At 43.7% G+C, this 16805-nt stretch overlaps 1 protein-coding gene across 2 annotated transcripts in view; it reads right to left on the reverse strand.

Moving 5' to 3' along the window:
* USP47 (ubiquitin specific peptidase 47) overlaps window positions 1-16805 on the reverse strand; it is a 410657-nt gene that overhangs the window by 108287 nt on the left and 285565 nt on the right. For both annotated transcript variants that reach the window (XM_053720262.1, XM_053720263.1), the window contains exons 22-23: window positions 13135-13310; window positions 12895-12975 (exon numbers count right to left, since the gene is read on the reverse strand). In XM_053720262.1, the coding sequence (XP_053576237.1) occupies window positions 12895-12975; window positions 13135-13310 (257 nt within the window). The remainder of the gene's footprint in view (window positions 1-12894; window positions 12976-13134; window positions 13311-16805) is intronic.

Raw genomic sequence — 16805 nt, forward strand, 5'->3', positions numbered from 1 at the left:
GTCAGGAAGCCAGGTAATACACAGGAACTCACAAACAGGCCTGAGACAACGCAAAGGCAAAGCATACTGAACAGAGGCCCTTTAAATAATAAGTGATGACATCACAATTCTGAGACTGCACCCTGTCTCACACGGATGATGCACACCAGTCTGGCCATAAAAGGAAGTACAAGAAATGAGCAGCATCCCCCACAATGCACCATAGTCAGGAAGAGAGGTGAGTAAAATGGCTGCCAGCAGCACAGGGCAAACAAAACAGGGAAAAACCCTGACAGTACCCGACCCTCAACGACCCCTCCCACGCGGGAGGACAAAAGGCTTATTGAGGAAGGCACGGAGGAGGTCGGGAGCATGAACATCAGAGGAGGGAACCCAAGAACACTCCTCCGGACCGTAGCCCCTCCAGTGAACCAAATACTGTACACTGCCCCTGGACATACGAGAGTCAATAATGCTGCTGACCTCATAATCATCATGGTTGTCAACAAAGATAGGACTGGGATGAGGCAACACAGTGGTAAACTGATTACAAACCAATGGTTTCAAGAGGGAGACATGAAAAACATTGGAGATGCGCATAGCAGGAGGAAGGTCAAGAGCGTAGGCCACAGGATTAACCCGTCGGAGTATTAGAAAAGGACCAACATAACGGGGAGCCAATTTATTGGAAGGCACACGAAGGTTCAAGTTGCGGGAGGACAGCAAAACTCTCTCACCAACCTGATAGGAAGGTGCGGGCAGACGCCTACGATCAGCCTGGAATTTTTGGCGCTGCACAGAACGATAAAGGAAATACTGAATCTGCACCCATGTGGAACGGAGTTGCCGGAGATGCTCCTCCAAGGCTGGAATACCCTGAGACATGAATGAATCGGGCAACAAAGATGGTTGAAACCCATAATTCGCCATGAACGGGGATAACTTGGAGGAAGCAAACTCTGCCCAAGGTAACAGTTCAGACCAATTATTGTGGCGATACGAGACATAGCAACGGAGGAACTGTTCCAGAGCTTGATTAGACCGTTCCGCAGCCACATTGGATTGAGAGTGATATGCCGAGGAGAAGGAAAGCTGGATCCCCATTTGAGCACAAAAGGAATGCCAAAATCTGGAGACAAACTGGCTACACCGGTCCGACACTATCTCCTTGGGTAACCCATGTAAAAGGAAGACCTCCTGGGCAAAAATTGAAGCAAGCTCCTGAGCAGTAGGCAGCTTCATCAAGGGAATGCAATGTGACATTTTAGAAAAACGGTCAACCACCATAAGGATAACAGTATTGCCATTTGAAACAGGGAGCTCGACAATGAAGTCCATGGAAAGATGTGTCCAAGGACGCTCACCATTAGCAATAGGTTGAAGAAGACCCACAGGAAGACGTCGAGGAGTCTTATTCTGTACACAAACTGAGCAGGAGGCAACATACGCAGCAACATCAGAATGAAGACCTGGCCACCAGAATTGTCGGGTGACAGACCAAATCATTTGGTTCTTGCCTGGGTGACCTGCGGCTTTAGGATAGTGGTAAGTGTGCAAAAGTCTAGTTCAAAGATTCTCAGGAACAAAACACTTACCACTAGGTTTCTCAGGAGGTGCTTTGGTTTGTGTAGCCAGGATCTCCTCCCCCAAGGGAGAAGTCAAATTAGGACAGAGGCAAAAATTGTCGAGAGTGGGCATCAGCCCTAACATTCTTACTACCAGGCAGGTAGGAGAGAGAGGGCATCAGCCCTAACATTCTTACTACCAGGCAGGTAGGAGACCACATAATTAAACCGAGATAAAAAAAAGCATCCATTTGGCCTGTCAGGGCGACAAACGTTTTGCTTCAGATAGATAAGTTAAATTCTTTTGGTCAGTAAGAATGAGCACTGGCACGCTAGTGCCCTCAGAAGATGCCTCCATTCCTTGAGTGCCAAAATTATGGCCAGTAATACCATGTCACCAATTTCATAATTGCACTCCGCTGGAGACAATTTCTTAGAGAAGAAACCACACGGATGTAAGGAACCGTCAGGCGTAGGACGTTGAGACAAGAGGGCACCTATTCCAGTCTCAAACGCATCGACCTCAAGAACGAAAGGCAGGACAGGGTTAGGATGAGCCAGAACTGGAGCGGCAGCAAAGGCAGCCTTAAGACTATCAAAGGCCTTAATGGCAGTAGGTGACCAATGGAATGGATCATTCTCTTTACGGGTCATGTCTGTGATAGGTTTGACCAAGGAAGAAAAGTTTTTAATAAACTTTCTACAGTAATTGGCGAACCCCAAAAAATGTTGAATAGACCGAAGACCAACTGGGCGAGGCCACTGCAGATAACTTGTCAGGATCCATGAAGAACCTTGCAACGGAGATAACATAACCTAGGAAGGTTACTTGAGTCTGATGGAACTCACATTTCTCGAGTTTACAAAACAGGCCGTTCTCACGTAGTCTCTGAAGAACCCATGTAACATCAGAATGATGAGCCTCAAGTGTGGGTGAGTGTATGAGGATGTCGTCTAAGTACACCACAACACACTGTTGCAACATATCTCGTAGCACATCATTAATAAATTCCTGAAAAACAGCAGGAGCATTACAGAGATATTCATAATGCCCGCTCCTGGTGTTAAATGCTGTTTTCCATTCGTGGCCCTCCTTAATCCTAACGAGATTGTACGCTCCTCTCAAATCAAGTTTAGAAAAGACCGTAGCTCCCTTGAGGCAGTCAAAAAGTTCCGTAATGAGCGGAATAGGGGAAGCATTCTTAATGGTAAGACGATTAAGATCCCTATGATCGATGCATGGTCTTAACTCGCCACCCTTTTTCTTCACAAAGAAGAAGCCAGCCCCTGCAGGAAAGCAGGATTTGCGGATGATCCCGCGCGACCGAGCATCGGCAACATACTCTTCCATAGCACAATTCTCTGCAACAGACAGAGGGTACACCCGGCCCCGAGGAGGAATGGCTCCGGGTTGCAGGTCGATGGCACAATCGTAAGACCGGTGAGGAGGCAACTTACCGGCACGCACCTTGTCAAAAACGTCTAGGAACTCTTGGTACTCCTCTGGCAATTGAGATACCGAAGAAGTGCACAAGACTTTAACTGGTTTACGAAGACAAGTGGAAATACATTGCGGGGACCACGACAAAATTTAGAACCTGCGCCAGTCGAGACTGGGATTGTGCTTTTGGAGCCAGGGATAACCCAGAACAACCAGAAAGTGCGGAGAGTTTATCACCTGGAACTGGAGGGTTTCAAAATGGAGAGCTCCAACAGCCATGGACAACGGAGCAGTTTCGTGAGTAACGAGTGCGGGCTGAAGGGGCCTGCCATCAATGGCCTCAATAGCAAGCGGAATGGACCGAGGTAAAACAGGAATGGAGTGCTTTGATACAAAAGCACTGTCAATGAAATAGCCCGCAGCACCGGAGTCAACAAGAGCCTGAGTGACTATGGAGGAGTCCACCCAGGAAAGGATAACCGTGACCAAAGGTTTCTCCTTAAGCGGTTCCGGGGACGAGGATAAACCACCCAAGGTCTGCCCCCGACAGGACCTTAGGTGTGAGCGTTTGCCGGCCGTGTAGGACAAGACTTCAAAGGTGGCCCTGTAACCCACAATAGAGGCAGAGCCCCTCCCTCCTCCCAAAAGGCCCTCTCCGCCGCGGAGAGACGCGTGAATCCCAACTGTATCGGCTCAGCAATACCTGGTGACTCGGGACCAGGAGGCATGGGAGGAAAAGGAGGCATGGGTGGGAACGAACACGTAGGAGACAACGGAACAGGAGGCTTCCGCAAACGCTCCTTGAAAGAGGGCCTCTCTCTGAGTCTGATGTCAATTAGGATAAAAAAAGACACCAATGCCTCAAGATCCTCTGGTAAATCCCTGGCAGCTACTTCGTCTTTAATCGCATCAGAGAGCCCATGAAAGAAGGCAGCAACAAGGGCTTCATTGATCCAACCTACCTCTGCGGCAAGCGTACGGAACTCAATAGCATACAGAGCAACAGATCTTGTACCTTGCTGAATGGACATGAGTCGTTTAACAGCAGAGGAGGAGCGAGCCGGAACATCAAATACCCTTCAAAAGAAGGCCACAAATTCAGGGTAATTTGAAATCACAGGTTTATTTGTCTCCCACAAGGGATTAGCCCAGGCAAGAGCTGTGTCACAGAGTAACGAGATGAGAAATCCCACCTTAGCTCTGTCAGAGGGAAACGCCTGAGGTAACATCTCAAAGTAAATGCCCACCTGGTTCAAAAACCCTCTGCACTGAATAGGATCGCCTCCATATTGCTGAGGTCGAGGTGCAGAACCGGACATGCTCCTGGTAGGACTAGGTGCAGCAGAAACAGGAGCAGCCATAACTTGCGGGAAACTTTGGTCCAAATGTGCAGTGCGAGTCAGCAGGGTTTGTAGAGCTAGTGCAAATTGATCCAAGCAGTGATCCTGTACATCCATCCTGGAAATGATGGTAGGTAAAGGTGGATTATTAGCACCATCAGGATTCATGGCCTTTGCGTAATGTCAGGGTGCCAGGAATCAGACCGAGACGAGAAGTGCAAAAATAATCACACCTTTATTAATAGCAAAAAAATAATAAAAAGTCCACAAGTCAAATAACAAGCCAGGAGTCAAAACCAGAGCTGGTAGTCAGACGAGCCGAGTCAGGAGCCAAAGCGAATAGTCAGATGAGCCGGAATCAGCAACAAGGAAAACAGCAGAGTCAGGAACAAGCCAGGGATCAGGAACCAGGAAGGACGTCAGGAAGCCAGGTAATACACAGGAATTCTCATAAACAGGTCTGAGACAACGCAAAGGCAAAGCATACTGAACAGAGGCAATTCGACGAATCACCATCTGACACTGGGTGTGCGACTTGCGACCCTGGAGGGTCGGAGCTCTGCTCCGGGGCCGTTGCTCCAGGCTTCAATATAACCGGAGGCGGATTAACAGCAAACCTGACCTTGGTCAAGACACGGAGACAAGGTGAGAGAACCGCCTAGAGACATCCTCCTTACCCTTAAACACCAGGTGAGCTGACCCGGAGCTACCCCAGGCTTTGTATCGGGCTAACCTGCTGGGAAACACAGAGAGGAGGTTAGTGGCGCGAACAGGCGCCATCTTAGTTGGAGCGTGATAATCCTCACATCCCCACATAACGGACCTCTCAGCGAGACCTGTGAAAGGGAAACAGAGGCCAGAGTAATAAAAATCAATACCGGAGGGCCTCTCGTGCACCTAAAAGCAAGCCTCAGAACATACAAAGCTCAGTAAAAGGGACAGACACACTATTACCTTACTAAGGACATACGCTGAGCAAGGAGGTGGGATGCATTATAGGCCATAATTTTTACAGACAGTATAAATAAAATCCAGACCAGTAGAAGCTATACCAAAATTACAGGCATTAATGCACCCTATACCAACTGCTGAACTTACACAGGAGTTTACATTTTGATTAGATATCTCTTTGCACAGCTCAGCACACAGCTACAAAGCTATATAGAAGAGTCATTTTGACATTCCTGAAACACACATTGGAAACAGGAACACAGAGCTGCACCAGCAATATATAGGGTTCCCAAAAGCATAACCTGATTGAAGTCACAACTTAAGGTACTACCTCAGGACTGTAGATATAAATTTACAAAAGACAGGTGGCCTTGCAAAGGCGCAGCAACTGAATACACATGTAAATCCTTAGTAGATCTACTATTTAAAATGTGAGCACCCCTCAGATTATACTGGGGATGGAGATACTCCAGCTATCATAACACTACAACACAGCATGTTTATTTTTGCTATAATTCAGGAATAAAAACCTAACCTCTTGTTTCTTCTCAAATATTGCCTGCCTAAAAACCTACATTAAAGAACCTACTGGGTTAACTAAATACAATAGGTGTTTCCACAATACACTATACGCAACTTAGTTGAACTTCTGTTACATATATGCTCATTCATCTTCAAGATGGCGTCTAAGAGAGCCCCTAAAGGTGAGAAAACAATAAAACCATCAACCATGTCAACATTTTTTAAGTCCTCCCAGACAAGCAAACAATCCCTGGACACAGAGATGGAAGACGAATCTGACAGCGAATCTCATCAAACATTACAAGTTAACAGTCCACTAACAAAAGCTGACCTTCAAAACCTAGTGTCCAAAAAAGACATTGCTGACAACTTTGAAAAATTGTGGGAGAAAATTGATTCCATCCACTCATCAGTAACCAATAGCCTTTCTAAAATCAAATCTGATCTTTTTGAGATGGGTAACAGAATGGAGACATTAGAAGACCAAAAAGATGCTATGGTGGAACAGATGGATGAAATGGCGCAAACCATGTCCACACAACAGCAAACATTTGAAGAACTCCAAGATAAAATAGATGATTTGGAGAATAGGAGCAGGAGGAATAATATCCGCTTCAAAGGCGTTCCAGAAGAAATAGTCCCCGCGGATATCCTGGCGTACCTTACCCAGCTCTTCACTCATATCACAAATTCTCCAGCTGATTACATCTTCCATAGAGAGAGCACATAGAGCACTAAAACCTAGGCCCAAACCAGGTCTACCCCCAAGAGACGACATAGTTAAATTAACATTTTTTCCTGACAAGGACAAAATATTACAAGCGGCAAGAAAACACCCAACCTTCAAATATCAAGGCAACATTATCCAATTCTACCAAGATCTTAGTGTGCGAACACTACAGAGGAGGGGAACCTTACGCCCCCTTACCGCTATACTCAGAAAACATCAAATACAGTATAGATGGGGGTTCCCATTTGCCTTATACATAATAAAAGACTCTAAGACGATCACACTAAAAGATCCGGAAGATATCCCAGAGATCTGTAAGATCTTAGCTCTGGAGACTCCATTTCAACAGCAAATCCAACAAAGGACAAAGACCCAGGCAGGCAACCAGAGCTATCCAAATGGCAGAAGATCAACCACAAGAAACAAAAGATCAAAGAAACAAGGGGAAAGATTTCCTAGAAGATTCGATGAAGAACCAGAACTATAGATATACATTTCATATATTCCCCATACAGGGGAAGACAAAGAAGAACGATTGAAGGATTGGTCTACCGTAAGAGCGCATGGGGACACACTCTTCTGTGCTCTGACCTTCCATGGGAACTTTAAGATAGTTTTCTATTTTCAAGAGTTTTTTTTCTGAACTTTGGTTAAAAAGGTTGCATGCTGTGGTAAAGATAAAACTTTTCCCCAGTGTAATAGATTTTTACTTGTTTATCTTTATGATATTCTATTGTTTACTCACTAACAGTCCTAATGTTGAGGACTTTAAGACTGCTGTTTACTTCGTTTTTAATAATGTTTTCTCTTTTTGACCCCTTCCCCCTAACCAGTGACGACACAACAAAGACCACTAACTGTAATCCTGAGTTGCTGCAAATACTCCAGCTACATATCCAGCCCAGTGACCAACAGGTAAAAGCTTTCTTTCTACACCACAAAAACAAACACACGACTATGATCCCTAAAATAAAAATACTATCTCACAATGTGAGAGGATTAAATACAGACGTTAAAAGGCGAATAGCGATGTCGCAGTATACGTCTCTAAATGCTAACATACTATTCCTCCAAGAAACTCATTTACTCAAAGACAACATCCGAAAATATTGGGCAAAACACTTTAATACTCACTACCACTCAACAGCCTCATCCAAAAGAAGAGGCACGTCTATCTTGATACACTCATCACTCAATTTCATTCAGGAAAGCTCAATAGCAGACACGGAAGGGAGATATCTGATTGTCAAGGGTAGAATTCTAGATTCAGAAATTACATTATGCAATATATACGCACCAAATGAAAACCAACATAAATTCTTTCAACAGATATCACACCTGCTCACACAATGGTCACACACCAAGATATTCTTAATGACTTTAATGTTACCATGCTACCTATCAGCCCAACTGACACCAAAACCTTGACCAACAAGCAAAATAGACACAATCGAATTGTTAAATCAATCCGAGAAAGTCTACTACCTCACTCTCTAATAGAGACATGGCACACCCTATATGGCCAGACAACTGACACCACGTTCTACTCGGCGGCACATAAGACCTACGTCAGACTTGACTATATATATATGTGAGTCAGATTTTGCAACCTCTACTAAGCAACTCTCAGATTCCCACTTGTGTGTGGTCTGACCATTCAATCATCACCTTACAGATTGAGGGATTGTGTGACCCAAGCAGAGGTAGGACTTGGACCTTTGAATCGACATATATCAGAAAGCCACACATACATGACAACATACTTAAGCAATTAAATGAGTATTGGCACATAAACACAAACTCTACAACTAATCCAGGGATCACGTGGGCAGCACATAAGGCGGTCTTAAGGGGGATTCTTATTAAGGAAAAAGCGATACAGATTCAGAAATATAGACAACAACTAAAACAACTTCATGCAGAAATTGAGGAACTGGAAAGACGACACAAACATACTAAAACTAAAGCCAGTCAAAAGGCTCTCCATACCAAAAGAAATGCACTAGCTACATTACTCCACACGCAGGCTACCAGATCTATTCACAAACTTCAGGCGCAATACTTCATATTCACGAACAAACCAGACAGATATATGGCACATAAAATTAGGGACAGATATAGGGCCTCTGTGAGTCCTGTAATTGAGACACCGCATAACACCATGACCTCACACCCTCAAGAAATAGTAGACACCTTTGCGGCATACTATGGAGAGCTATATAACGGGAAAAAAGTTCTACATAACAAAGAGACAGAAACACTCACCTTAGCATTTTTCTCCCAAAATCTATTACCAAATATATCCGAGGAACAGAGGGATATACTGAATACACCTATCTCCAATATGGAAGTGTTAGGGGATATCAAAGACCTTAAGCCAGGCAAGGCGGCGGGACCTGATGGCTTCCCAGCCGAATACTACAAACTATTCAAAACTACATTACTCCCACACCTGGTTAAGTTTTGTAATTATATCATGGAGGGAGGAGATATCCCCCCAGAGTTATTAGCCGCTAAAATAGTAGTAATCCCCAAACCAGCGAGAGACCACAAGAAATGTCAACATTATCGTCCAATATCCCTAATCAACCAAGATCTCAAACTTTTTACAAAGGTAATAGCGAATCGCCTCAAACATATTATTCCCCACCTGGTTCACCCAGATCAGGTGGGATTTATCAAAGGCAGGGAAGCCCCAGACAATATACGTAAAGTTACTAACTTAATTCAAGTCCTGGGAGAGACACGAACGCCTTCTCTGCTTCTATCTCTGGATGCGGAGAAGGCGTTTGATAAAATAGACTGGGACTATATGTTCTTGACATTACATAAAATGGGATTTGAAGGAGCTTTCATAAAAGCCTTAAAAGCTATATACTCATGCCCAGGAGCACAGGTCTCATCAACGGGATATAAGTCACACTCCTTCCCAATTCGCAACGGAACTAGACAGGGGTGCCCCTTGTCCCCATTGCTCTTTGTATAGAACCGCTCGCGGCCACAATCTGCTCACAAGTGGATATAAAGGGAGTCAAAATAGACTCTTCAGAGTACAAGTTATCCCTCTTCGCCGACGATATTCTATTGACTTTGATGAATCCATTAATATCTCTACCCAATCTTTACCAAACAATAGAGAACTTTTCAATTATTTCAGGATTTAAAATAAACCCTGAGAAATGCGAAGCCCTACCCATTGCAATACCCCGACAGACTCAGACCCTACTAGAGACAAACTATAACTTTAAATGGATGAAACATACTCTAAAATACCTAGGAATTCAACTTCCAACTTGCTCCACACAATTATATAAAGTAAATTATACCTCATTATTAAGGCAAATAAAACAGGACTTAGCGAAATGGAGAAGCTTCAAATTCTCGTGATGGGTAGAGTAGCGGCGGTGAAAATGAATGCCATGCCACGGATATTATACTTATTTAGAGCTCTCCCTATAAAAGTAATAAAAGCGGACTTAGATACAATGCAAAAAGAAATATTAATATTTATCAGAGGTGATAAAACAAATAGGATAGCAAAATCAATATTAACCAGACATAGGTCATTGGGAGGAATAGGGGTGCCCAACCTAATGGACTACTATAATTCGGCCAGACTAGCACAAGACACTCTACTCCTGAAAAGATCAAGAGAAACTATATGGCCAACTTTGGAAGCAAAAATAGGTGGTTGGGATGAGATAGACTCAATCATTTGGGACAGAGAGAGAACACAGGGAGACAGGGGAGACCCAGCCCTTATACTACAAATCTTGTGGTAACGACCTGGAAGTTAGCAAGAACAAAATATAAACTACTACAACAACACTCCCTATCTACACCGATTAGATACATAGTACCAAGAGAACTCTGGACTCAACTCAAAAAATGGGAAAATAAGGGTTTATACAGAGTAGCAGACTATTTGGCAGGAAGAAATACACTCTCATTTGTCCAACCACAGACAAAACTAGACCCACTGAAACTACACTAGTATATATACTTCCAGATTTCCTCAGCTATACAAACATACCTAAAACACCCAAGAGACGATAATACCACGCTAATAGAAACGTTCTGTAAAGCAGAAGACCGGAACAAACACACTATTTCTCTACTATATGTAAACATTCAATCCACCCAAAATACCTCTAAAACCTCAACTATGCTGGCATGGGAACAGGAACTGCTTATCAGTAAGGATACAAAAGAATGGGAACTGATATTTCAGAATGCTGAGAAAGGACTAATTAGTGTAGATCTCAAAGAAAATATTAATAAAACCATTCACCGATGGTACTTGACCCCCATGAGAACAGCCCATATATATCCACAAGGCAGTAGGTTATGTTATAGGGGTTGCGGAGAAACAGGGACCTATAGACACATGTGGTGGGACTGTAGGGAGGTCTTGGGGACTTGGAAACAGTTATCTTTCTTCCTCAGCCAGACACTAGAGGAAAACATCAACCTTACACTCCAACAGGCTCTGTTACATGAACATATTAGCAAATATAATAAACATATAAATAAATTCATTAAGATCTTGTGCACGGTCACGAGGATATGCATAGCTAGACACTGGAAAACTGGAACTCCGACTTGGACAGAGATATATAACAAAATACATCACACATATACCATGTACGAGATAGCGTCACATACTTTAGACAACAAAGAAACGACTCAAGCAGTATGGTATTACTGGATAAGTAAAGGGTCCTTACCCCTATAGGACAGTAGGAAGACAGTGCTTTAAGTGGTCATTACATTACAAACACCTTAAACATATAGATGTACATACAATATAATCTAAAAAATGATGTGTCGTCACTTTCTTTCCCCCCCCCCATCCTTATTACCCTATTTAATACCAAGTTATTTAACCCTATCTTTATTTGATTATGTACTCTCTGACTTGAGGCATCTCCAAATATATAAGACCATCTTCAAACCAAGAGCTTTACCATCACATATCTATGTAGCCCAATATAGAAGCAAAACATTAGAAAGAGCAATATCCTTTAGGATGCTACTTATTGATGAAATTGAGATACTGCCTAAGTAATGATAGCCCCTTGGTGAATCTAAGAGACTACTGTTAAGATATAGCTACTGATCTAAAACTAGTATGTATGTACAACCAGAAAACAATGGACTGCTGTCAATTTCTGTTCAAATCAAATGCTCTTGTGAAATTGTAAGCTAACTCCTGGGAGTGCTTTGGTTCAGAGGTCAACAAAGGAGAGGACACTTATTTATCTGAATGTCATGTTACTTTATTTCTGTAATTTTTGTTCCTTAAAACAATAAAAAATATTTAAACATAAATAATTAGTGATGACATCACAATTCTGAGACTGCATCCTGTCTCACACGGATGATGCACACCAGTCTGGCCATAAAAGGAAGTGCAGGAAATGAGCAGCATCCCCCACAATGCACCATAGTCAGGAAGAGAGGTGAGTAAAATGGCTGCCAGCAGCACATGGTAAACAAAACAGGGAAAAACCCTGACAGAAACGAACATAGACCACACCTGGTCACATGGCGTGCAAGACAGTATTTCCCTTGTTATTACAAGTACAGCAATTAATAGGAGCTGTGAAACACTTTCAAAATGAAAGTATAACTTAAAAGTAAAACCTGTTTGTTCCAGTCAAAAACACAGTCTATCAGCTGAGGGGAAAAAAACAGCATGTAAATAATAAATACACTGATTAATTAACCCCAACAGTTCAATAAACCCCCTTCAGAGGATATTTACCCTGGATCTTATCAAGGTTTAAAGGAGCCACACTGTGACCCTGTTATAGCGTTTTGTGTGTAAAAATTGAAACGATCTTACCTCCAGGATCCATGCTGTGGAACAGAACACAGCCTCTCAAGTGTAGCAGCGCTCCTGACATGGACTTGAGTGAGAGAAAGCAGGCAGTGAAACTCGTCAACACTGATTGCTTAGGAGCTGTTAGCAGTAGTCTGGATGGTTTCGCAGGAAAAACTGTCTCTGCATCTCCAGACTAACTTTCATCAATACTCTGAGAGGTTGGCAAGACTACTTAAAACTCCAGTCCTATCTCGAAGGGCAGATAACTTTTTTCAGGACTTGCTTCTGTGCCACCTCCTAACGTGACGAAAGGCAAAGAATGACTGGGGTGATGAGGAAGTGGGAGGGATATTTAAGCATTTGGCTGGGGTGTCTTTGCCTCCTCCTGGTGGCCAGGTGTTGTATGTTGTATTCCCCAACAGTAAGGCATGAAGCCATGGACTTTCCCTATATTAGGAAGGAAAATTGTATAGATACTTTTGTCCAGCATTGTATAAGATTCCTATATAAAAAAAAGTGCAAATTGTCATAGACCATACCTCAGGATTATTTAATAAAAGCTGAAATACTTTGACTCTGTATTCACCCTTTTTCAGAGCTCGTCCAAGCTTGATGGTGATCTTAAAAAAAAAAAAAAAAAGGATTTACTATCTACATATGGCAAATTACAGTATATATTTTATTGTACATACTCACATGCTAAGTGCAGTGCAACAAATTTACAGTTGCAAAGGAAAATAAAGGGATAAAGAAAATAAATAAAATTAAAATAATGATACCTTGTTGTCATCTGAAAACGAAGAGAGTGTTTCGTTTAGACGGACACTTTCAAATTCCTGATTGCTAGCATAGACCCGGAAAACTTTAAAATGGGAGGAGGAAACACCCACGAAAGGCTCTAAGTGTTGTTTGAAGGCAGCTAAGGTGATCCTCTTATCAACATTTACAGTTAAACCTAAAGAAAAACAAGCCACATTTAGTGCATTAATCAGTTTAATGAAAACTACCATAAATTATTCTTACCAGATAATTTAATTTCCTTCTGTATAAGGAGAGTCCACGGCTTCATTCCTTACTGTTGGGAAATACTGAACCTGTCCATCAGGAGGCGGCAAAGACACCCCAGCCAAAGGCTTAAATACCTCTCCCCCCCCCCCCCCCCCCCCCAGTCATTCTGCAGAAGGAACAAGGAACAGTAGGTGAAATATCAGAGTATTAAAGGTGCCAGAAGAAAAATACAATAGAGGGGGCCTCCCATCGGAGAACACGGGCGGGGGCCGTGGACTCTCCTTATACAGAAGGAAATTAAATGATCTGGTAAGCATAATTTATGTTTTCCTTCTTAATATAAGGAGAGTCCACGGCTTCATTATTTACGGTTGGGAAACATACCCAAGCTCTAGAGGACACTGAATGATAACGGGAGGGACAAAAAAAGAGGCGGACCCTAATCTGAGGGCACCACAGCCTGCAAAACCTCTCTCCCGAAGGCTGCTTCAGCTGAAGCAAAAACATCAAACTTGTAAAATTATGAAAAAGTATGTAAGGAGAACCAGGTAGCCGCCTTACAAATCTAATCCATAGAGGCCTCGTTCTTAAAGGCCAAAGGGGAAGCCACTGCTGTAGTAGAATGAGCCTTAATTCTCTGAGTAGGTTTATGTCCTGCTGTCTCATAAGCTAAGCGGATAACACTCCTTAACCAAAAAGACAAGTAAGTCGCAGAGACCTTCTGCCCCTTACGCTTCCCAGAATAGGCAACAAACAAGGAAGGAGTTTGTCTAAAATCCTTAGCAGCCTGAAGATAGAACTTCAAGGCTCGAACCACGTCCAAATTATGAAGCAAACGTTCCTTCAAAGAAGAAGGATTAGGACACAAGGAAGAAACCACAATCTGTTGATTTATGTTGCAGTCTGACACGACCTTAGGAAGAAACCTTAACTTCGTACGTAGGACAGCCTTATCAGAATGGAACACCCGATAAGGAGGCTCACATTGCAAAGCGGCAATCTCTGAGCCTGCAAAATCTTAACCAGATTATTTTAAGAACCAGATTCAGACTCCAAGGAGGAGCCGAAGATCTGAACACAGGTCTGATCCTAATCAGAGCCTTAACGAAAGACTGATCAGGAAGCTCCGAGAGCCTCTTGTGCAGTAAAACAGACAGGGACAAAATCTGTCCCCTCAGGGAACTGGCCAAGAGACCCTTCTCCAGTCCATCCTGGAGAAACAACAGAATCCTGGCAACCTTAATTTAATGCCAGTAAATTCACGCTCTTCACACCAGAAGAGTAGGTTCTCCACACCTTATGATAGATGCAACGAGTAACCGGGTTACAAACTTGAGAGTATCAATAACTCTCTCAAAAAAAAACTCTCTTGGCAAGGACTAAGCGTTCAATCACCATGCAGTCAGCCTCAGAGAATCTTGTTCCAGCAGATCCCTGCGACATGGAGAAGATGACATCCTCACTAGATCCGCGAACCACAACCTGCGCGGCCACGATGGAGCAATCAGTATTACTGACGCCTGCTCCTGCTTGATGTGGGCCACTACCCGAGGAAGGAGTGGTAATAGTGGAAAAAGGTAGATTAGACTGAACCTCCAAGGCACTGCTAATGCATCTATAAGCTCCGCCGGAGGATCCCTGGACCTCAACGCATATCTAGGTAGCTTGGTATTGAGACCAGACGCCATGAGTTCTATTTCCGGCGTCCCCCACCTGCTGTATATCTCCGCAAATACTTTGGGATGGAGAGACCATTCCCCCGGATGAAAGGATTGTCTTCTGAGGAAATCCCCTTCCCAGTTGTCCACACCCAGAATGTGGATCGCTGACAGCGAGCAGTTGTGGGCCTCCGCCCACTACAGAATCCAAGATACTTCCTTCATTGCTAGGGAGCTTCTTGTCCCCCCCCTGATGGTTGATGTAAGCCACCAAGGTTATATTGTCTGATTGGAATATGATAAACCGGGACGAACCCAGAAGAGGCCAAGACTACAGAGCATTGTAGATTGCTCAAAGTTCCATAATTTTGATCGGGAGGGAGCTTTCCTCCTTACACCACAGGCCTTGTGCCTTCTTGGCACCCCAAACAGCTCCCCATCCTGATATACTCGCATCCATAATCACAATCTCCCAGTATTGACTTAGAAAGGATGTCCCTCGGGACAGAATATCTGGACAGAGCCACCAAGAGAGCTATTCTCTCGACCGGCTGTCCAGGGAAATCTGTTGAGACAGATTCTAATGACCGCCGTTCCACTGCCTCAGCATGCACAGCTGTAAAGGTTTGAGGCTGAACCTGGCAAAGGGAATTATGTCCATGCTGGACACCATGAGACCAATTACCACAATACACTGAGCCACAGATGGCCTTAAGGAGGTCCGGAGGGCAAGACATGCCGAAGTTAGGTTGCAACGTCTCTGGTCTGTTAGAAATATCCACATGGATATAGAGTCTATAATAGTACCCAGGAATTCTACCCTGGTGCTTGGAATAAGAGAACTGTTTTCTAACTTTATCTTTCATCCATGAGATCGAAGAAAAGAGAGAAGAGATACCAAATGGTCTTCCGCTAGACGAAAGGATGTGACTTGAACCAGAATGTCGTCCAAGTAGGGAGCTACTGCTATACCCTGGGTTCTGGCGATGGCCATGAGAGCCCCTAGAACCTTTGTGAAGATTTGTGAAGCAGTAGCTAGATCAAACAGAAGTGCAATAAACTGGTAGTGCTGATCCAGGAATGCAAACCTTAGGAATTGGAAGTGGTCCCTGTGGATTGGAATGTGAAGGTAGGCATCCTTCAGATCTATAGTGGTCATGAACTGTTCTTCCTGAACTAGAGGAAGGATGGACCTTATTGTCTCCATCTTGAATGAGGGGACATTTAGAAACTTGTTTAAGCACTTTAGGTCCAGAATCGGGCAGAAAGTTCCCTCTTTTTTGGGTTTGAATAATATCCAAAACCTCTTTCTGTGATAGGAACCGGGACAATGACCCCTAAAGGAGGCCAGATCCCGCATATGCACCCCAGAAAGGCTTCCCTTTTTTCTGGTCTGGAAGACAGGCTTGAGCAGAGAAATCTGCTCTTGGGTGGATGAGATTTGAAACCTATCTTGTATTCCTGAGCTATGACCTCCATGACCCATAAATCCTGCACGTCCCTTAACCAAGCATCTAAAAACTGCAACAGTCTGCCCCTTACACAATCCAGCACCGGATCGGGGGCCGTCCCTTCATGCCGACTTGGTCTCGGCGGGCTTCTTGTTCTGCTTGGATTTATTCCAGGATTGGGCCGTCTTTGAAGTGCTCTTGGTTTGCTCGGGTTTAGAGGAGGACTGCTGATGTTGGGACTTTTCAGAATGAAAATTAGATCCTTGTCCTTTAGATTTGTTCTTTTTATCCTGCGGTAGGAAGGCACCCTTGCCCCCTGCAACCGTGGAGATA

The sequence above is a fragment of the Bombina bombina genome, chromosome 7 (assembly GCF_027579735.1).
Source record: "Bombina bombina isolate aBomBom1 chromosome 7, aBomBom1.pri, whole genome shotgun sequence".
Taxonomy (NCBI): domain Eukaryota; kingdom Metazoa; phylum Chordata; class Amphibia; order Anura; family Bombinatoridae; genus Bombina; species Bombina bombina.